This window comes from Dermacentor albipictus, chromosome 6 (assembly GCF_038994185.2).
Source record: "Dermacentor albipictus isolate Rhodes 1998 colony chromosome 6, USDA_Dalb.pri_finalv2, whole genome shotgun sequence".
Classification (NCBI taxonomy): Eukaryota; Metazoa; Arthropoda; class Arachnida; order Ixodida; family Ixodidae; genus Dermacentor; species Dermacentor albipictus.
In genome coordinates, this window is record NC_091826.1 from 42271821 (window position 1) to 42294061 (window position 22241).

The window sequence follows — 22241 nt, forward strand, 5'->3', positions numbered from 1 at the left end:
TCTTGAGGATGGTCTTGAACTGCTGGCGCGAGTCCTTGGGGTTGCTGTAGATATTGAGGACGAACACGCAGTTTCTGCGCTGATTCTGCTGCGGTACATCGAGCAGGATTTCAACCATCACATATTCGATTCTACCACTCGCCAGCTGACGTCGTTGGTGAGTTTCGTCAGCCTTTTATCGATCAAGGTGCGAATTCCTCGCCCCCCGGGCCGGCCCGACACGGCCCTCTAAACCGGGAGCGAGGCGGCGGAGACTAATGTTTCCTGGAGAGCAGTGACCTACCAAAACTACTGCAGAGGGGATTTTTTGTTAGAATACCCCCTGCAGTTCCATTTCCAAAGGCGAAACTCGCTTTGGATCTATCCATTATGGCGGACCGGACGGACTACCAACTAACGGGGTAGTGAGGGCTGCGCAAAGACTGGGATCTCCTGTGGCCGTGCTGGTGGGATGCTGAAGTCATAGTTTCCTTTAGTATGGCGTGAACGGGTAGCGGTTGTACGACGGAGGCATCGACGCCATTCGCGCCTCAATGGCGTCCATGCGATCCGCGAGAATTCCGAGGCCCCTGTTGGGGTCTCCGAGCACAACCTGAATTAGGAGAACGTTATCGTTGAGGCAATTGACGCTAGCCGTGGCAGGTTTGAAGCCGTTTGCAAGCCAAATGGGAGTTTGATTAATCTCGCTGAATTCGGCGGACAACACTCCCGATTCACCTGTTTGTTTGACTACTGCCCTGCCTTTGGAGGACGTCGCAGTACCTTCTACCGGAGCTGGTATTGAAGTCTCGGTGGCCCTGCCTGACGCACCGTTACCCGACACATTGGAAACGAGTTTCCTGATCTCTGCCATTTCGTTAACTAGCCGCTTGATAGCGTTTTTGAGGTCGTCGTTCTCTTTGCGCAAGCGAATAAATTCTGCGTCCCTAGCTCGGTCTTGGGGCGGTTCGTTACGAGGGACTATAGAGCAGCCTCGGTATTTGCGACAGGCTTGGGAAGCGCCAGATCGGCCCAAATGAGGGACGGGTGCTTGGCGCAAGGTGTGAAGGTGGGCTGAGGTCTGTATGTAATTCTATTGTAAGTTCTATGAGAGACGATAAAAATTACAATAGTGATTCATTAGGGCACATGCAAATGACTCTTTTTAGTTTTGTCTTCGCCTGCTTTTTTTTTTCAAATGGTGTTCCAATCGGTGATGTCAATAACACCGCACAGAAAGTCCTAACAATCTTTTCTGCACTCAATTTTTGCGTTTCTGAGTTGGCTTCATATTTAGCGGTCATGGTGCGTAGACTGTACTTATCAGGTTTCCCTATCAGTTTTCGAACGGAAAGTACTTATTATGTCCTACTTGATAAAGCAAACTAAACATAGACTCTAGGTTGGCTCCGATAAAAGATAAATCAGTATCGATATTTTTCTAAAAAGGAAAAGGCAACATTGAAAACACCATTTAGGCGTTGCACAAATACGCAGCAATAAAAGTGAAAGTTGATCGTTTGTGCATGTCGCTTCTGCTTCCGAACTGCTCAGTATTTGTTTTAATCTTACTGATTTGATATCTTCTCTCTTGTTTATCATCCCGCCCTTATATATTTTAATGTATACCTACACCTAAACACCTTGGGTAGTATGTCAGGAATTTCTCTAGGGAAGTATCTTCAGTTTTATTTATATCCTCTGACACTTGTACTCGAAAATCCAAGACTACCAAAAACGATCAGCATCAAAAGATTTATAGATGAAATACGACGATCTCCTTAGTACAAGAAAGTAAATTAGAGTTCAACGAGGCATGGAATATATCTGACCAGAAGTAGGCTAAAATTGTAAAGGTTGAGAGTTTCATGTATTTCTTTTTTTTCAGGAGTGCGTGAACAAGTGAATGTGATTTTGACTCTCCCAGGGAAACTCTCATTTGACAGCATTGGTTCAAATAACGTGCAGCAAGACAGAATTATTGGCGATGCTGATGATAAATTCGAGTAAACGTATTTGTACACCCAGAAGTCCTTTACTGAAGTTCACAGGAACAATGGTTTGTCTTTCCAGAAACCTGCGGAAAAACCCTAACTTCTTGGAAGTTCTCCCTGCTCATCATTAATCTGAATTGTGTATGTGCTATACACGTTACAGGTAACAAATGAACAGAACTTTCCAGCGGGGCCAGAGCAAAAGTAACGATAGGAGCATCGCCGTCACACGTCTTCTGCTCAAGTAGCAAAAGTTGTTTAGATTCAGCACATATAAGGGCACTGGAGAAAGAAAACTGACCCTTTCCTGTAGTTTTCCATCAAGGGAAGGTGGTTAACACTGCTAGACATTAAAAAAAAACACGAGGGACTCAACCACTAGCAGTTGTAGCTGCAAAAACTCATCAAACATTTTACACTCTATGCATCACAATACTTCGGCCTAAGCACACTGGGCCTGTTCAGTAAACCAGAACACTTTTTTTACGTTTTGAAATTAATTCACAAGTAAAGAGCGCCCCGTACACAACCCCCATGTGAGCTTGCGTCAGTGATGGCGTTTAAACTTGGTGGTGTTGATCACAGGGTAATAAAATGGCCGCTCATTTCCTGGGCGCATGCTGGTAAGGTCTTCGCCCCGATCCTTTCTAGCCGCGAGTTCGGCGACGCTCCGCACGGGGGCGTCCAGGGGCACGAAGGCGGAGGTTCCGAACAGAACCGAGCGCGCCATCTGTCCAAAGGCATTGTCGAGGTCCCGGATGTTGGTTTCGTTAAACGTAGCCGCGTGCAGTGGATCGTATGGTGACTCCCCGCGGTGAACCGTGTACAGGTGGATGGTAAAAGCGTTCCGCCAGTACGGGTAGGCGTGAGGCTCGTACAGGACGCCTAGCATGTCCAGTCCGCCTTCGATGCCGTACTTCATTCGGTGGATGAGATGCGGGTGCGTAGTGAGCACAGCTTTGGTGGGCAGCTGGCCGGCGTTGTAATACCAAAGTGAGTCGTTGAACCTGCACAGTGGAAATCAGAACCGTTGAAGAGAGAGGTGCGGCGTATCTAAGAGGCTCTGCACCTCCACACCGCCACGCCTCCTAGTTTCCTTAAACGGCCCCTGAAATGGTTCGGGCAAATTTTGTAGACGCGTAGGGTACAGCTTAAGTACATACAATCGAACCACAATTTAAGTGAAGCGTTACGCATTAATGGAGCTACAAGCGATTAGAAGTTACCCTCCTCCCTAGCCATGCTTTTCCTCCTCAACTCGTTCGCCGAGCAATCGGCGCTAAGCTCCGCCTTCACTGGTTTGCATCACGATGCGACGTCACATCGTCCACTTCCGGTTGTTTTGGGTCCCGACCCCGCCCGCGCGAAACCTCTCCGCTAGCCGCTTGGCCGTCGACCGAGAGCTATCGAAGCAGCGTGCGTCGCGAGCATTCAGTCGTAGTGCCAAACGTGTCTGGTATTCCGGTAACCGCAGGCAAGCTGGTCATTTCGGCAAATGGCTGGAGGGATAAACTCAAGCTTCTGAAGGAACTTTAGCGTAGACGTACGTGAGCGGCCTGATCGGTCTGCACGATCCCGCCATTTGTTGGCGCAGCGCTTAAGAAGAAGCTTTAGCTCGGGTGCTCCTATCTAAATACATGTAAAAGGAGAATTCGTTTTTCTCGGCAACCACTGCACCAAATTTGACGGAGTTCACTGCATTTAAAAGAAAAGCTTAAAGTGTAATGACTGTTTGCTTTGAATTTTCGATTTAGGTTGTAAATGTTTTATAAAAAATTGACAAAAATTGCAAATTTTCAGAAAACGAAACTATAAAGTTTAGAACTCCGTAACCCAGCGAGAAAAAATGATATCGCAATTTTGTGAATTGAATCTGATAGCACATCTAAAGCGGACAAAATTGATATGTTACACATGAACCTAAAAATGTGTCAATGCGTTATTACAACTTTTGCATAACCCTCGTAAATAACGTAACAAATTCACTTAAGATATGAAGTGACATATCAAATTTGTCCGCTTTGAATGGTCTAATGGATGCCGTTTACAGAATTGCGATATCTGTGTTTCATGCAGAGCTATTAGTTTGTAAACTTCGTGCTTCTATTTTTTTCAAACTTCTGAATTTTTGAATATCTTTTTCACAACATTCAAGCCCTAAATCATTATTCCGCTTCCAGCAGTCACTAGAATTTAACTTTCTCTCTCAAATGCAACAAATTTCATTAATATCGGTCCTGGGGTTGTCTCAGAAAAACGTTTTTGCGTTTTTACATGTATTTGAATAGGCCGCGTCGGAGTTGGGCCCGAGCTAAAGCTTCCTCTTAACCAGCCACACAAAGCGCTAATATTGCTCTAACCAACTGTAAAACTTTTTAAACTTTTATAAAAACAACGTGCTGATGATTACACTCCTGCGAAAAATACACACCAGCAGCAAAGAAGAATACACTTCGTTACTGCTGCTGTGTATGGTTGAGCTCTGTGCCATCAGGTGGCTGCACCGTGCAGACCATTCACATTTGCGCGTCTGCTCATCCCGTTACGGCACAGTCAAGCGGCCAGACCCTATCCCCTTGGGCTTGCGTTTGCCCTAATACCGGACTCGCGTGTGTGGGTGCCTAACCTAGTTAACCTATCGACCCCCTAAGCCTTAGTACCAAGGATTTTCTCTCAACCGCATGTCGTAGTCTACGCCTGCTGTTGATTCACACCGAGAACTCAACTTCTTGTGCAAAGGGCCTGAGAATGACAACCTTCTTAAACACCAAGAGCCTCCATTGCTCCACCTCAATATACGATCCTGTCGCGTATGGTTTCCATAGCCATGTTCGCGCTTACGTTGGGCATTCGTCTATTGAACTGGCAAACATGAAATTGATGTATCATGGTGGAGTGCCAGCGGTTTCCGTGTCCATGCGTGGGCACTGTGCCGTAGCCTTATCTTCTTTTTTTTCTCTCCAGAGTGAGCTATGTTGGCTGTTGTCATCGTACTCGATAGATTCTATTCGCTTCGAACCGTCGACCTCACTTCTCAAGGGAAAAAGTAGTATCAGGAGTAGTAAAGTAGTAAAGTATTACTGCCCGACTTACTGGCGGTAGGTCTCCAGGTAGAGCCGTAGGAAGCGCGATTCCTTGTGAAAGAACATCATCATGTTTCCCAAGGCGTCCCCGGGCTCGAAGGTGATGGTTGCCTCGTAGCGCAGGAAACGTCGCAGGGATTGAATCACGAACACGTCTCGGTCAAAGTAGTAGCCTCCGTACTTCATCAGACCTTTGATGCGGATCACGTCGGTTGCGTGGTGAGATACCTGCGCGGCAAATGCAGGTGTGAACCAATTGGGTCGGCGACGATTTCAGCAAAACACTGTGCCACATGCACAAAATTTATTCCCATTTAGGCCCTACTGCTTCCGGCAACATGCAGTCGCTCACATAAATATTACTTTGAAGCCTGGGTGAATATTAAAAAAGCAGGATTTAATGTCGGGCATCAAAGCTATAACTTCTAACATATCGCTTAGCTGTAAGTCAGGCTTAGCATAATTCCCTGTGCTGGTTCGTACTCAGCGCTTCACAAGGTGCCCTTGCTGCAGAGTAAGGCGCCGAATGGCTTGGACGTTTGCTGAAACGCACTTTAGGAAATCTGTAGCAAGAACGAATACCGTTTTGCGGCAATGTGTCCTGCTACAGCACATTGATCAATGCTTAAATATTTTCAGGAGCTTAAACAACATCGGGTAAATATTTTCATGTACCTTTGAGCACATCGTCCAAGCACTTATTATTTTTAGTCTTCATCTGCAGTGCTACCTTGCCAAGCAGACAATGCTGTGAAGCATCTTGCAGTACTTTACAGACAAGGTGCATTTTTTAAGGCTATGCAGAAAGCTCTATAAGAGTAGCGAGCGCGGTATCTTGCACAGGAATTTCTCGACCAGGCAGACATAGTTTGCCCCCAAATACGACGATATTCAAAAGAATATTTAAAAGAAACATGTAAATGAGCTTTGTGCTCCGTGAATACCTTATCTCAGTGAATGAGCTCCGTGAATACCTTATAAAAAAAGATCTTTTTTAAATGTTAAGACGAAAGAGATTCTACATGACTAACTACACGTCCTGAATGAAAGGCGCTTTCATGCGCGGCCACAAATGCGTTCCTAATTGTTTGCGAAGTTTTCAGCCGAAAGGACCCTGCGAAGACAAAAAGTAGTGTGGGGTATTTGTGGCGCTTTTACCAGCGTTGTCACCGCCCTAAACGCGCGTCTCGAAAAAAAAAAAACAGTTCTTCCATAGGAATCAACAATTGAATGTATGCAATAATTCTATTAATTCAAGATGTGTAATGCGTATACATCAATACAATGAATAACAGTGTTGCTATCATTAGGAAGCAGTCACGAAATCAAACGCAGAATGCTACATACGATAAGAGACCGGCGGGTTAGGATGGGCCATGGCCACCGCATGTGATGAGCACGAATCGAGCAAACTGGCAAGATGAGCGCAAATTAGCTGGCCCGACATCAACTCGCGGTAAACGTATTTAACTCGATTCAACTTCCTAATTGTCTACACATAGGGCTATGACGCATGGCCTGCGTCATCGTGGGAATTTTGAATATTAGAGCTCCCGGAGTGCCACATAGTTGTATGCTCCAGTGCTCGTAATCTCTGGCTACGCATGAGGCATGCATCGCGCTTCCTTGAAAACTCACCAGAGGTAGCTGCTCTGCTATTGTCTACTATTACTTCTTGTGTGTTGGCTCAGCGCGCGTTGGAATGACAGCTACAGCAGACGGGCTTAGCGAAACGTCGTGCTTTTTTTTTCTTTTTGGCTTCAAATGGCTTTGCGAAATCACAATCTTAAGCAAGTATTGAACTAGAAGTACAATAATTTGAAGTGATTACGCGGGTGGTAGGTACTTCTGAACTTGTGTCTTCCGAAAACTAATATAGTTTAAAAATACTGCTAAAGAAAGCGTGATAATCACCGCCGCAGGTACGTAAAAGCCAAAAGCACGAAGACTAGACAAATCCGTCTACCATTACCCATCGTTGCCATGGTACCGACACGTTAGCAGCGCCACAGTTCCCTCTACTGATCATTGTGGGAAACACCTGTAAATTGTACGGACATAAGGCTGTCTGGCTAAAGAGCACTTACTTACCTTGATGGGATTGCCAAAAATCTCAGTGGGGTAAACTGTTGGGATGAAGGTGAAGTTGATGCCTTCTAGAAAGCGAGTGTAGTTCCCTTCAAAGCCACAAGGACTGCAGTGAACGTATATCTTCTCGGGCCAATGGTTCAGATACATCGAGCGGAAGGTCACCACGTCAATCAACTCCAATTTGGGCGTATTGTAGCTGCGCAGATGTCAAAAGTATTGCATTTAACGGCGGATACCTGCTAAGGCCGCATTACAGACGTGCTTGTTAACTATGAAGCGAACATTGCAGAGCAGTACATGACGTGCCATTCATGTTTAAGTGTTGACTGCAACAAAACTTACCGCAACAACGCTGCATTTGAGTTCCACCCGAAATTCCTTCGCTCGCGCGATAAAAAGGAGCAGTAAACCAACAAATCTCACTTGCAGAGACAAAGACGCATCATGGCGGCCATGCCGTATTTCCATTTTCTGCAACATCAATTCCGATGTATGGAGCAGAGAAAAGTATGGTCTTCGATACCGGCTTCGGTTACTCGAGGGACCCCTTACCGAGCCTGCCAATTTATTTTTCCACATTTCAGTGTTGCCAGATTGCTTTATGGTTTAGGTGCGGCATAAAAAAAGTTAGGACACAACCTTTTTACCAACCCTGCTGCGCTCAAAATTTTCCAGCTGGCTATGGGACATGCGATGGATACTTAATGCGCGAAAATTAGGTGATATTGTCCCGTTTACGTAATACCACACATCAAATTACCACCGTATGGTGCTAGAGGCTTTAGATTGATTGGGTAATGGTTGTCACCTACACAAAGAAGTAAAGCTGGCGGAAACCATACTCTGCACATTTCTCAGTCACGTGATACTGAAGCTTGCGTGAAGCGTGTAAGCAAGTGCCAGCAAGCGCCACGCAACTCTTCATGCGCTACACAGAATTTTGCACAAACCATACACAACCATTTTACACAATCCACGCACGTGACGGCGCTTCATACTATTTTTGGTATTGGCCCAATTTGCTTCGACAATGTATCAAGGGTGGACGGGCATACTTTAGAGGGCCGATTCTACAGTTGTTACCTCGGCGTAAAATTGACTAAAGCAGATGTGGCATTCATCAAACCCAAAAATTCGCATAAGAAGGTTTGCTTTATTATAGGAATTGTGCTCTTTGTGGCGTAAATTTCTTGCAATGAGAATACTCCGGTATCATGCATTCGTCCCTTAGTAATTCCGCAAAAAAGTATGGCCGGCAGCGTGGACATAAGCAAATATATTAATGCAAACAGCAGTGTCCTAGGTATGAGCCGTGCTGCAGACTGTAGCAAGCAGGCACGGTCAGGACAATCCGGGAGGGTCCGCAAATATAGACTCGCTTTAAACCGAGCGAAAAAACGTTGGTATCATTTAAATGTCTTCACTTCTCAAAAGAACAAGGAGCGAGAATTTTACAACAGGCCTCCTTTAACTAATATTGATAGCTGTATAATAGCCACAAGAAGTGCTCGACTTCTCAAATTATCTGACTCACCTTACCAAGTGCAGTATATTCGGAACTATGTTATCGCTGTACCCCGAAATGTTGTCCGCATCGTAGAAGCTCCTTGGAATATGCTCCCTTTGCGCCGGAACTTTCTTTTGTGGGTAGTTTTGAGCGCCGTACAACTTCAAAAGGCCGTAGATTGTCCCAGCAACGACGAAGAATATTAGGAATGCCAGGACCACGCCATACCTAAAGAAAGAGGGTGGAACACATCACAGTCACTGCAGTGTTTGAAGAATCAAATTATTGATGTGACATGGAACAACGCTTCCTAGATAGCACAACGCTGGTGCATTTCGATTCCTCACGTCATGCTATCTTGCCCGTATGCCATAGAAAGCATATAATGCTCCTGTCCATACAGCGGAGATTTTGTAGTCATCGCTTTCATCGCAATTGGCTTTGGCAGTGGCTCATAGACATCAGGTCTGTGCACTGTGCTGTGTGACATCGCGCTACCTAGGCCGAAATTTCTATTGCTGGGCCCGGCGTGACCAAAGCGGTGACGTCGAAATCACCGCGGCTTATGAACACCACATAGATGGCAAAAGGCGTGTTCACTTCGATTCGTGGCGTCATGCTACCTCACGCTTAAGTTCGATTGCCGAGGCGGGAGTGATGATTGCAGTGACGTCAAAATCCCGACGGCTACTCGGGAGCCCCCCCATTGAATTCTGTGGCAATCGGGCAAGGTAGCATGACATCACAGATCGAACTGCACCGGCCTTGTGCTTTTAAAGAAGTGTTGGCATTACAGTGTAAATTTCTGTCCACGAAGCATGACGTCATAAAGCAAAGTGGACAGGCCTGCTACATAGGCGGGTTTGCGTCGTGCCGACCTCTTAGTCGGGCAATGAGCAGCGATGGGCGGAAAATTGGTTTGTGCACTACGCTTTTGTCTCCATTCTCTCCTTTTCGCACAGCTAATTCATCTTTCTTCTTTTGGTACAAATTCGGATCTCATATTCGGATCTCGGAGGGGTTCAGTTCTCCGCATGCTTAACGAATACTATACGGACAAAGGCAAACTACGAATATATTGGTAGGTTACTGTGCAGTTTCAGCCTATATAATTATGCATAAAGAGAACTTTAAATAGCATATTTACATACAGAACGAATTGGTTAGCTTGAACGATATCTTCGCCCGAAACGTTAGGATGAAAATCTGCATAATTGTGTTTACGTCAATTCTGCTCAGCCATTCAACAACAGTGTTAATCATAAAGGGAAAATGAGACATCCACCTGTTCGTAGCAACAAAGGAAACCCATACGGCTTCCTCGAAAGAACAGCCTCATAGTTGAAGAAAAATTCGTCCTGGTCAGGGACTCGAACCCGGGACCACCGCCTTTCCGGGGCAGCCGCTCTATCATCTGAGCTTACCAGGCGGCTAGCAGATGGCAGGGCGAAGTCGAATTTGTCGACAACACGAAGCAAAGGCAAGAGTTTGACGTTTTTTCACGGCTGCCCCGGAAAGGAGGTGGTCCCGGGTTCGAGTCCCGGACCAGGACGAATTTTTCTTCAACCATGAGGCTTTTCTTTCGAGGAACCTGTATGGTTTTCTTTTGTAGCAATTGCTACGAACAGGTGGATGTCTCATTTTCCCTTTATTCATTACTTCTCTCCACCTTGCGGGTTTCTGCAGAACTACTACGTCAGTGTTAATCATAAGCTTTAAAATGATTAAACCAATAAAGTTCACTAAAAAATATGCGCAAGTGTTTTGCAAGCAGTAGATGTTAGAGAGAGCGGTGGGTAGTTATTAGCAAACGATTTTACACCAGATTTAACTATAGGGATAACATATGCTCCTTTCCAATCTTCTGGGACGCAACCTACGTCAAGTGATTGGGAACGTTGGTTGCGCTTACTAGACAATCACATGAAAGAAGACAGGACAGGCGCCTGTCCTGTCTTCTTTCATGTGATTGTCTAGTAAGCGACACCAATATTCCCAATTACAATGAACCAACTTGGCCAACAACGCATCCTGCTCTACGTCAAGTGACTGCTCAAATATTAGTTTCAATTAATATGTTGATTTTTGCAGGTGCATTTCTGAAGTTTGGCGCAAGAACTGAACAGACAGACAGATAATTAGTTTTGTTTGTAAACGGTATGGTTGATGTTTTTCAAGTTTCGGAATTTCACGAAACTCTTGTGTAAAAATTTACCTTTCAATTAAAAACGCAATGCCTGAAGTAGGTAGATATAACTTTGTACAAATAGATGCAATCTCTTCCACGAATACAAACCACCCGAAAACATTTCGCGTCAATGCACTCCAGCAGTGCGCCAAGAATTAGACGGCCTGAATAACACAAACTTTCGTAAATACAACTCGTTTGGTATCTGCGGCGGCTGCGAGCAAATCCAGAAACACTTCAATTAGCATCGAAACCTGTGTGCGCGTACTTTACTGCCTTGCGCTTGCATTGAATGCAGCCGGTTTACACTGTCATCGAGCGCGTTTCCTGGGGCTGAGGGGTGGACGGCCTTAAAGACAAAGTCACTTTGCGTTGTGTGAACAGCTAAAAGGGTAAGAGGGAGAGAGAGAAGGAAAAAGCGTTTCTTGATATATGACGGCGTTGGCTTCTCTAATGCGCACTCCTTGTCAAAAGTACGCAGGTCCCGTTGGCGTGGCGTAAGTTTTAATGCACTAGAGATTGAAAACAACTCCCGTACTCGCTACACAGAAATAGGGAGTGTCAGGAGCACCATGAGAATGTAATGCGGAATACACATGGGAAAGGTTCTGCATAACGCAAATTTTGAGAAAAGCTGAACGACCCCGTCAACCACTGAGCGCCACACCATTGATCCAATCCGCCTTAATTGGTGAGATGCTCCTGATTAGGTTCAAGCACGATTCGGTTTCTGTAAATTAGGTTCCAGCAAGTTTGCATCCCATTGCGCTCTGTTTCCCATCGTTTTCGCATGAAAATCAATGCAAAGGAAAAAAAAAGAAAGGGCAGAGCGCGGCAATTCTTTTCCTTCTTGCTTTTCGTCAGTGGCCCGAATGCTTCAATTATCGGAACTGCCTGTCCTTCAACCCTGTGACTATAGGAATAGAACAGAACCGACAAAAATCAAGCTTGGTAAATACCGGAAAACATTTCAGACATACCACTGTAATGGTGCTAGCAAACGACTGCAGAGGCCTGCCGGACGGGTCATTTCTTTCGGTTGTCCAAGCAACTGATTTCGTGGCTCCATTATGGCTACGTGTTCTTCTTCTGAGCAATAAATGGCACATGCCCACGCGGGTGCAGACCAGCATGCACGCGCCAAGAGGAAGAAGAAGCGAAAACAAATACCAAATTAGGTTTTAGCATTCAATGTTAACCGAATATACATCTAAATATACAATGTGGCATAGTAAACCAAATTTCACTGTGAGGCTTGCAAAACAAGTATATAGATTGTTTGTTTTTGGATTATGCGAGCAGATGATGCGAAATCGAAAGCAGAACGAAAAGAACATTGGCCGGAACGCTCTTAATGCTGGTCTTCAAAGGCTGATGCCCACTAAGAGGGGTCAACCAAGAATCGAGTGGATTTAGCTAAACGACCACAGAAATGAATCTCCACTTGTTCTATTCCATGCGAGTAAGGACACCTGGGAGACCCTGCTGCGCAGCTCGGACTCTGAGCTCCAGCTCCGGCTCGTCCAACTGGCTGAAGAGGCTGCTGGGACCCAAGACCTCCCAGCCTGCATCTGAGGCGGCGGCACTCGCCCCCTGACCTGCGTTTCGGGGGGTGGGTAGATCGCCTTTTCTGTTGGCCATTAAAGTTTATTCTATCTATCCACTTGTTCTAAAGATAGACTCCTGCAGAGGGGAAAATTTTACAGTACAAGCCTTAAAGTAATCCATCGGGGTGCATCACTGGAAAACAGTACATGAATCAGGTGGAAATTCACATGCCTATAAATTAAAATGGTTTTAAATAATTTCAAACAGAATTTTACTCGCAATTCTTTCCTGCACCCCAGATGTATGTGCGATTGCGGTTTGACATAAAAGTTTGTTAAAGTGACGGTGGCAGAATTACGACACGTCTTCATAGCGGTGCCTCACTTTACTCTTGTCTCTCACCATTATGATTTCTTTTATTAAAAGCTTTTTAGAGCGCAGCTCTTTGGCGTCCGTTCCTGGGTTTCGCGTCGTCGTCGGCGTTGTCGTCGGCGTCGTAACCAGCTCCGCCCCCCTTTCATCCCCCCAGCGCTAGCAGCGATCGACTGATACCGCTGGATGCCGCTGACGCCGCTAGAGAGTCAAGATAACGTGACTGCATAGAACACCGTCGCCGCCATGCAGAAAGAGGAGGAAAGGGTCCCCCCCCCCCCCCTGTTCTTGTGTGGCGGATAGGGTGCTCTTCAGTTGCCGACGCGCTGGTTATTTCACGTAGGCCCCGGCACGTCGACGAATACGTGACCACCTTCCCACGGCACAACAGAGCGGCGGGAGTCGCTATCTACTTGCGCACAGGTCTCTCTGCAATACCAGTCGAAATGTTTGGCACGTCACATGAAGTTGGCGAACTGTGCGCCGCAAAGTTGCCCAACGGCTTGCTGGTAGTAGCTGCCTACTTCGCCCCTACCGCACTCACGAAAGACGTCGTGCACTTCCTGCAACTCGCATTAACCGTCCATCGATCCACACCGATGTTAGTAGTGGGGGACTTTAATGTTGACATAAAGACAAACAGCAATTTCCTAACACTTATGCGGGAGAACATCCCGTTCCTCTCGCTCGTAACGCGTCCCACGGCTGTGACAACCTCGCGAGGCACTTGTATAGATCTCGTCTTTGAGAATCAAGCATTGGTGTACCAAGTCGAACATATATCAGTCTATTTCTCCGACCACAAAGCTTCCTTCATGACTGTCAAGAACTGTTAGTGGAGTCTTTGTTAAAGGAATACGTGTGAAAAATAAGAAAAAAAAATTCTGTGATAGCGCATACATGTGTTGCTCGATTTCTTTGCCTCAATCTATCGAAAAGGTGAAACAGCTTATTTGCTGCGCTCAAATTTCGCATTAGGAAGTAATGTAATCGTCGGTAATTTTTTTAACGCCTTACGCAGTGAACATCTTGATGTTGTAAACAGCTCTCTGCTAGCGACGTGAGCTTCAACTTCTTGGAAACTTCTCAAAATTGTGCTTACACTTATCAAGCCTGCTCAGTTTGTTGATGGCCGGCCCCGGCCTCACCGTGGCCTTCGAGATACTGGCCCGCGCGGTAAGATCTCGAAGGCCATGGCGTCGTTGCTTTGCGGTAGCCAGAACAGCTTCCAGAAGGAGGATGCTGTATTGTGATGCTTCTAGAAATTGCGTTTTCGTTAGCTTTTACAGCGAAGCTGTTAGCGACTAGCTTGTCGAGATTTTTCGGTCTGTCCTCGTCCAAAAAACAGTACCGCCCCCACGGCAGCTGGAAAAGAGCTTTGTGTTTGAGTTTCCGCGTTACAGAATGATTTTTTCTCGTATATTTCAGTTACAATTCGGTGCTATCATGTCTGCATGTTGTGTGTCAGCTATACTTTAACATTATTACGACTTATTTTACTTTGACAAATTCAATGAATTCAATAATGCACTTGCGCCAGGTGGATGGCGAACTATTTTGCAACAAATGGCTACACGTACCTAATGTCACGTGCTTATTGCATGCCTGTTTATATACGTCACTGTCTGAATAAATCCTTCAATTAAGGGTTAGTTCTCGGTGCTTGTCATGATGTAATTCCTGCATTTTCTTGTGCGCTGACATACGCATATCAAGCTTTTGATGGCCATTCTCAGAGCACTAGACTGCGTCTGACTCTTTGATGTACATTATTTACTTAATAATATTGTCATAAACTGCGGGACAATAATATGAACAACATTAATATATTTGAAGTAAATTATCCCTCAGAACATCTTCATGATGACCTGCTGGGTTTAATGGCGAAAAAGCAGGTCCGACCACAAGGCGCTAAGCAAGGGGTTACGCGTTTTGAATAGAGCAGTGAATTGCGAAAATTCTTTATGTATAAAATATGCATAAAATATGTATGTAATAAAACAATAATGACCACTAGTGGTATCTGCTACTACCATAAAGTATAAGTTATAAAGGGATCATATACTAAAACATGTCTGCGCCAGTAGAACTATTGCCTAACCAGGACCCATAAGACCACATGAGCAAGTCTACTTCATTACAACGGCTATCCCCGTTGCGTGCCAGCAAAGGAGCCGCTGCGTACTTGTCACGAATCTTAATAAACCAAATGGTCGTGTCTTCCCGCGTCAGCGTCTATACCACTGCAATTGCTTGTTCGTTCGTTTTATTTTTCTTGTCCGCGCCATCTACCGTTCTCCTTCCATCTCCTGGCCAAGTGTTTCGTCAGTCCGCGCATTCGCGAACACAAGCTCCGTCCTCCTCAACCGTTGTTTGATCTTCGTCTACATTTCACTCTCTGTCTAACAGACGTTGCCTCGCTCAGACGGCATTCCATTCTCACGAGAACGGCAGAAGGCGTCTTGCGGCGCTTGCTGACAGCACAGTTTTACGCTGTCTCGCCACCAGTGCTAAACGTGGGTGATGCGCTTTCAAAAGTGCCATGCGCACTCTTCGGATTATGCTTCGTATTTGTGACGCATGCAATTGAAGTGGATATCGCGCGCGTGAACGTCCGCGGTGTGTGCGCGTTCATTGATTCTGCAGGCAGGAGATGATTTTACTTTTTCTTTTCTTCCTTTCTTTTTCGTTGCGAAAGAACCCGGTTGATTGTAGGCTTTCAGTTCCTCCCTCCTCCTCCTGATTCTTCTGAACTGAATTGGACAGTGCGTGCACCCTTGCTTTGTGTCGTGCCAAGCCAAGCGAATGCCGAGCTTAGCGAATCCATTGAAATCCGAGCCAAGTGTCTCTCTTGGACTACAGAAGGAGTCAACTCTTCTGCCGTCACTGAGGTGTCAAAATGCGGTTGTGGTCAACCCGCCGGATTTTTTTTCCGTCGTGCATTACGCGAAAAGTGCTCCAAGGAAGCGTACGTGCATCGCCACAGCTGGTGGGCGTGGTTAGCGAGTTAGTGCGCGATAAGGTGGTGGTGCGTTTTCACTGAAAGAAAAAAAAGACAGAGGTTGAGTGGTTTCTCAACCACGCTGATTGTCTGGAAAATCCTACAGGAATGTGCGCGTCGTCTCCAGAAGACGCCATCTGCAGATTCCGCGGGAGAATTCTGTGCGCTGTGTTTAAAGCGATGAAAAAGGCGTTTGTATGATTCATTACTAATAGCAACGCACAACTTGAGACTTTGGAAGGCTTTCCGGCCATTTGCGCCAGTCGAAGGCGTTATGTGTGTCGTCTGCAACTATCCGCGGTAAAACTGCGGTTAAAAGTGCACTTGGTGAAGGTAACTCAGTTTTTCTTTTTTTGATGCAGAAAACCTTACATTCAGGTCTGTGATAGAAAGCGGATCTGTAACAGAATGCTTTTTTTTACTTTCACATTTTCCTGCCGTCTATTTCGGAGCATTGATTTCCGCTTTCCTCGTCCACAAAACCACACGAAGAGTGGGCTGAAGAATCGATTGCGCTTTGCATCAAAACCTCACGTGGCATTGCAATTACGATGTTTATTATGAGTATTACCGAGGGCGTTATTGTTATTTGATTTTAAAACGTATATACACTTGACAGCAAAGGGAAAGCGAGGAGCAGGTTGGCAACTGTCACTGGAAGAGGCATTACGCCTGCCTAATCTTATGAAAGGAGGAGACAGACGCATAGATCTGGAAGATAGCAAGAAGGGTGAGGGGGGTAAGAGTAAGACGATCAATGTCGGTGTATGAAGCAGAACAGCAACACTCGCCGAGGCAATGCACCGTGAATGACGCCAGTGTAACAAATGCTGCATCGCGTTTCGTGTCTTCTACCTACGCTCAGCGTTTTCGGCCACACCTAATGCGCGAAGTTTGTTCTCCGAGCGAAAACACTTGGAAAGATGGTCTTCAAGATCGCGTCTGTTTGAGCGTGTGTCGGTCTTCTTTGGCTAGAAACCTTCGTTCGTGGTCACCGAGTCGATGTGGCTTGCACATGGTGCTTGTCGGCTGGCAATATGTGGCCTGTCTTGGTTTTGCTCGACGTCGCTTCGAACGGAGGTGAGCCGGCGGGTTTGATTCTTTGTTTCACTGGAAGTGAAATGCGGTGCTTCTGTTTTTCCAAATCAATACACTTCGCTAGGGCGCAACACTGTGAATTATTCGTTTCTCTCCCGCTTTTACAAAGGCTTGTGTTTTGCATGGCCATTATGAGGCTTTGCTATATGTTTCTTCTTATACTGTAGTATTTGTTCTTATACTGTAGTATTTGTATACCCGCTTTTAATTGCATTGTATTTCCCTGATTCCTTTTACTGTTGTATAACAAGCCGTATTTCTTGCCATTGTCCTTTAAATACCTGAAAGCCCCTCCCCTCAACGATACATATCCGCTCAGGATACGCAGAAAGGGCGAAAAATTAATAACTAAATACATAACTGCTGGGATGTAGGTATCTTTAGAACCAGACATGTCTCCGGCTTCTGCACAGTGTTGAATGAATGAAAACGTGGCGTGAGATGGGATCAATTCCAACGGCAAATTATCTTTCCACGACAAGAAGTCGAGCTGTGATTTAGTCATTGAGGTGCAAAAAAAATTCTTACAGGTCCCACATACGGCACTTTAGATGCAACCTGCGCAAGGGTATCAAAACAAGCAGTCTTGTAGTGTAGGGAAGGCGGAGTCACTGTTCAGCTTCCATAATCTCTATTCATTTAACGTGCACGAAAAAATTTTGGCAATCCGTCCCCTTTTGAGCGCTGTCGCCGTGGCTGGGATTCGAACCCTCGATTTCGTGCTCAAGCTGCAGAATACCATAGCTGCTGGCCCGACGCGACGGGCTGTTTATGATGAAGACGTGTCGATCAAGTCTAACTAAAATCCGTACCCAAAACGCAATTCCCATGGTGGTTCAACGATTGCGTTGCCGTGCTGCTCTGCCTCTAACCTTCGTAGTAAACCCAATAGGGCGTGGAACACACTTATCGCTTGAAGAAATTACGGCGCCCCCGTAGATCCCTAGAAGGTTGCGTGACGAAGGCCCCGTGGGAGCCATTTCGAGTGGCTTGGCTTTCCAACCGTGTAGAATTGGAAGCCGCGAGGGTCGGGCTCCTGATTTTTTTTGTTTTTTTTCTGTTACGTTTTTACCTCGTTCGCTTTCCTCTCCCTGCAAGCTCTCTTCCTTTGAACTAGGACCGCACCGGATGACGCGTTCCACGTGACTGTTGTGTTCGTCGCAGTGAATGTCATGGCCTGCGATGCGGAGGGACCGTAGTTTATCGTACCGATTTGCTTTTAGCCGCAGAAAAAAAAAAGGTTTCAACGTCCGGCTAAGAAAAATAGAGCAGAACTCATCCCGCGATGACTGTCAATGATAATGCGAATGGCAATCGAGTAATGTAGCGACAGGCCACATTGCCGCGGTGACATTTATTTAGCACACGTAGTGGTAATTGTAACACTTTCATTGCTTCGGCCATATATATGCTGCATACTCCTATATCGGTCTACTTTGCTATGACACTCGCTTGCCAATGTCGTCAATGAGCATGTAGTCATGGCGACGACTGTATGACGCCGACACAGCGACGATGGAATTAGGAATAAAGAATGATATTCTATATCAGGAAGGGAACTCAAATTCCTCTTGACGATTTCTGAGAATCACTGATTAAGATCTTCCTCTAAACATAAGTAGGTTCTTTGCGCCTTCTTCTTGGGTGCCAATGTGGCTTATTTGCACTGGCGACCACGATCTGTTGTTACACAAGTTATCATTATTAGGTGTCAGAGCTCGATCCTTGCGTCTTTCATGAAGTTTTCTGCGCAATAGGCGCCAATATGTGTCGGCACATGACCACCAAAGCAACCCTTCTTTCACCAAAATCTGTGTGTCCCCTGATTCCATTCTTAGTCCTGTGTTGTTCAATATATATGTGAATGATCTCGCTGATCTTGTACCCGCTCGTGTGTTTAAGCACGCTGACGAAACCGTTATGCTTTTTTTTGTAGACTAAAAATTTTTTCGTGGGAATATCCCGTCTTTGTGCATCTCCTATGACAACTCACAGGTGGGTCGAAAGCAATCTAATTCTGGTTCTTAGAGCAAAAACAGAGTTGATATATTTCCACAGCCCCTGAAGCGTGTTACTATTCATTATTCTTTTTATTAAACTTTCTGAATAGTTCTTCGTGCAAAATATGCAGCTCTTACATGTGTATCGTCAGTAAAGTAACTTGGGATGCATTTTGGTAGCGACCTATCCTGTAACTCTCTCCTGATTCATGTTTCTCAAAAACTCCCCGTATTATCTTGATATGCGGTAATATACGGCAATATACAACAATATACAGTATTATTCGCCTTCTTCGGTTCCCAAAAAAACGTAGTACATGCTCTCACTTACAGTGTGCTAAGATATGGTTCAATGTCTATTCATAAAGTATATACTACGTTCCTTGTTCAAAATTATTGCTTATGATCAGTGCCCTACCCACCAGGGCAACATCTTTAAATATTTGATGCTCTCAAAATTTTGATTTGGTCCTTAGCGCACTTATATTAAAACAAGTTTGGACGAGCCGGTTCAACACACCACATATGCGAGCCTTAGGGCAAAGGAGCGCGAGCTCGCGGATTCAAATCTCGGCCATCGTGGCTGCATTAAGATGGGGACGAAATGCAAAAACACCCGTGTATTTAGATTTAGTTGCATGTTAAAGAACCCCAGGTGGTCAAAATTAATGCTGAGTCGCCCAATACGGGAGGCCTCGAAATCAGATGGTGGTTTTGGCACGTAAAACGCGATAGCTTTTTTTTTCTTTTTTGCCAAAGGAACGTTACAGAAAATTTTGTTTTTCAACACATGGGAAACGCATCCCTAAATGATTTGTTCCTAATATTGGCAATCTGTTAAGCGCTCCACCACCAGCATTTCTCATGTTAAATCAAAGTTTCGGCTTTAAAAAATACTTCAGTATGCGTCAACTTTTGATTCTTATTGCTTCTGGGCATGACACGCTTCTCATGTATTCATGCGTCCTCCATCGTGGCAATCACCCGACGGGCCGAACGACCGACTCACTCACTCACTCACTCACTCACTCACTCAATCACTCACTCACTCACTCACTCACTCACTCACTCACTCACTCACTCACTAACTCACTCACTCACTCACTCACTCACTCACTCACTCACTCACTCACTCACTCACTCACTCACTCACTCACTCACTCACTCACTCACTCACTCACTCACTCACTCACTCACTCACTCACTCACTCACTCACTCACTCACTCACTCACTCACTCACTCACTCTGATCTGCATAAAGTGACAGACTTGATGGTTAACGGAATGAGTGACTGACATTACAGTTTAATGAATGTGTGAATGAAGTTATGGTTAACTGAATTTGTCACTGACCATTGGTTCATTTATTCATTAGCTGACTGAATGAAAGAGCAAATTACTGAGTGACGTTTTTTTTTTCTTTTTGCTAACGAAATGACTGACTCATTAACCAGTACAGGAAAAATGCAGATTTTGTTGTTGATTGAAGAATTACTGCTGAATTATTAATTCATTCAGCGAGACGCGCCGAGCAACGTATAGAAATAAAGAAGTGCAAGACGTTCCAGTAAGCATCATCGAAAGCACCACTTACAACCAATTACCACATGTGCGTGGGATCCAGCGCTTTCTCTTTCAGCAGACAGAGCGGGGAAGCCGTTTTGTTTCCCTACGGAATCTCATCATGCTGCGCGCACGCCATTTGCTCGCGCAGCATGTAATAGATGAGGGAGCCGGGATGCTCATACGAACACCGCCGCCTAGGTTTCGAGGCTTCCTCCTCCTGCTTTGCCGCACGCGTTCCATGGGTGAGTCTTCATGCATCAGCGAGGCGCTATGCGGTTCTTTATGCGCGAACAGAAGCGCAAAACGGAGAAAGGCTCTCAGGCGTGGACGCCGTGTGTGTGTGTGTGTGTGTGTGTGTGTGTGTGTGTGTGTGTGTGTGTGTGCGTGTGTGTGTGCGTGTGCGTGTGTGTGTGCGTGTGCGTGTGTGTGCGTGTGTCGTAGCGCTAGTTAACCGACTCAGGGTTAATTCAAGCACACATATAAATGCCCAAGGAAGGGGACGGGAACAGTCCGCCGCCGCAGCTCATTAATAAGAGCATCGCACGGGTAATGCAATCAGGTGGATTCGTACCACACTCACGGCCAATTTCTTTTTCCTCCCCTTACATTTTCAGTTATTTATTATTTCTACACTACAGTTAAGTAAAGAAGCTTTTCCCCTTGTACTTTCCTTGTCACTATCTGTTGCCCATATGTGGTTGTGACTTACAAGAACAGGTGCCCTTTCGGCGCTCTTTCTACTCGTTCAATACACTATGTGCATAGAAAGTGTCGCGCGTTACTTGAGCCAAACAAAAAAGATATGAAGCTACGATGTAGCTGGACAGAACTAAGGTAATGCTCTTTGCCGTCGCTTGGCGATACTCAGATAATGTTTTTATTCCACCTGATTCGATAATTAGCCTTAATCAGTTAATCAACTTCTCAAACATCATGATTAGATGAAAATTGCCGAAGAGAAAATTGTAGGGCGATATAAAAAACTCCCGATACAGCTTTCTGTGGCTCGACACGTGCTAGATGAAATTGTTTTTTGCGAGAGTGAAAGAAGCCCGCAAGTACACCACAAAATTGGCCTCAACTGGCCGGTCGAGGCACTCAGCGTGCATTCGCGAAGACGTGGGTTCGTAATGCGAAGACATGGGTTCGTATCCCACCTGCGGCCAGTTGTTTTCTCGTCCCCTTTCATTTCCATTAATTTTTCATTTCTTGAACTATATTAGTAAGTACAAGTAATGTCCCCTATGTTCTCCCTCGTGTCTGTGTTGGTTGGCTTCTTATGATTAGTAAATATCGGGCCCCTGTATTTCCTTTCTTCTTATTCAGAAATTTATATATATATATATATATATATATATATTCTCACCAGGAGTCGCGTGAGGTTATTATGTGTGAACGACACCGTAACATCTTCCCTCTTCTCGCCGTCATCTCACGTTCTCAGGACGCGCGGGTTTGTTATCGCGTCACTGGCTGTCACGTCGCGTCTCAGATCGTGTGACAGCTACGACATTCGGCCGATCTGTTTGTCTTTCGACTGGAGCGCCCTGCATTTCATTGTTTATCTTTTCTTTCTCTTTTGGTGGGAGGGCCGCGGGGCGATTCAGCCGTTCGTACGTCGCGTCTTCAGCGTGTCACGGGTTTACCTTTCACCTGCGCCCTTTGCGTTCCTTCAGGACAGAGTGAAACAAAAGAAAACAAAATAAAACAAAGAACACTGGCACCGAACTAAGCCTTGTCGCTTCTGGGCGTCGGTGGCTGATGCCCCGGCACTCAGGCGTGCCTACTGCGGCAATCCTCGACCGATGGAAGAG

The 22241-nt window shown here is 45.6% G+C and overlaps 1 protein-coding gene across 1 annotated transcript; it reads right to left on the bottom strand.

The window, feature by feature from the left end:
• Nucleotides 1-1697: 1697 nt before the first annotated feature.
• LOC135920729 (uncharacterized) lies at nt 1698-11948 on the bottom strand. The gene is made up of 5 exons (XM_065454959.1): nt 11823-11948; nt 8682-8882; nt 7148-7343; nt 5067-5284; nt 1698-2980 (listed from the first exon to the last, which is right to left on the bottom strand). The coding sequence occupies exons 1-5, from the start codon at nt 11909-11911 to the stop codon at nt 2521-2523; spliced, it is 1164 nt and encodes a 387-aa protein (XP_065311031.1). The 5' UTR covers nt 11912-11948; the 3' UTR covers nt 1698-2520.
• Nucleotides 11949-22241: the final 10293 nt, after the last annotated feature.

Excerpts from the sequence above, each read along its gene's own strand:
- LOC135920729 (XM_065454959.1), bottom strand. The coding sequence starts at position 11,911 with ATGGAGCCACGAAATCAGTTGCTTGGACAACCGAAAGAAATGACCCGT. Across the intron at positions 7,344-8,681 it reads AATATACTGCACTTGGTAAG|CTACAATACGCCCAAATTGG; the intron begins GTGAGTCAGATA and ends ACATCTGCGCAG. Across the intron at positions 5,285-7,147 it reads TTTTTGGCAATCCCATCAAG|GTATCTCACCACGCAACCGA; the intron begins GTAAGTAAGTGC and ends TTTGCCGCGCAG.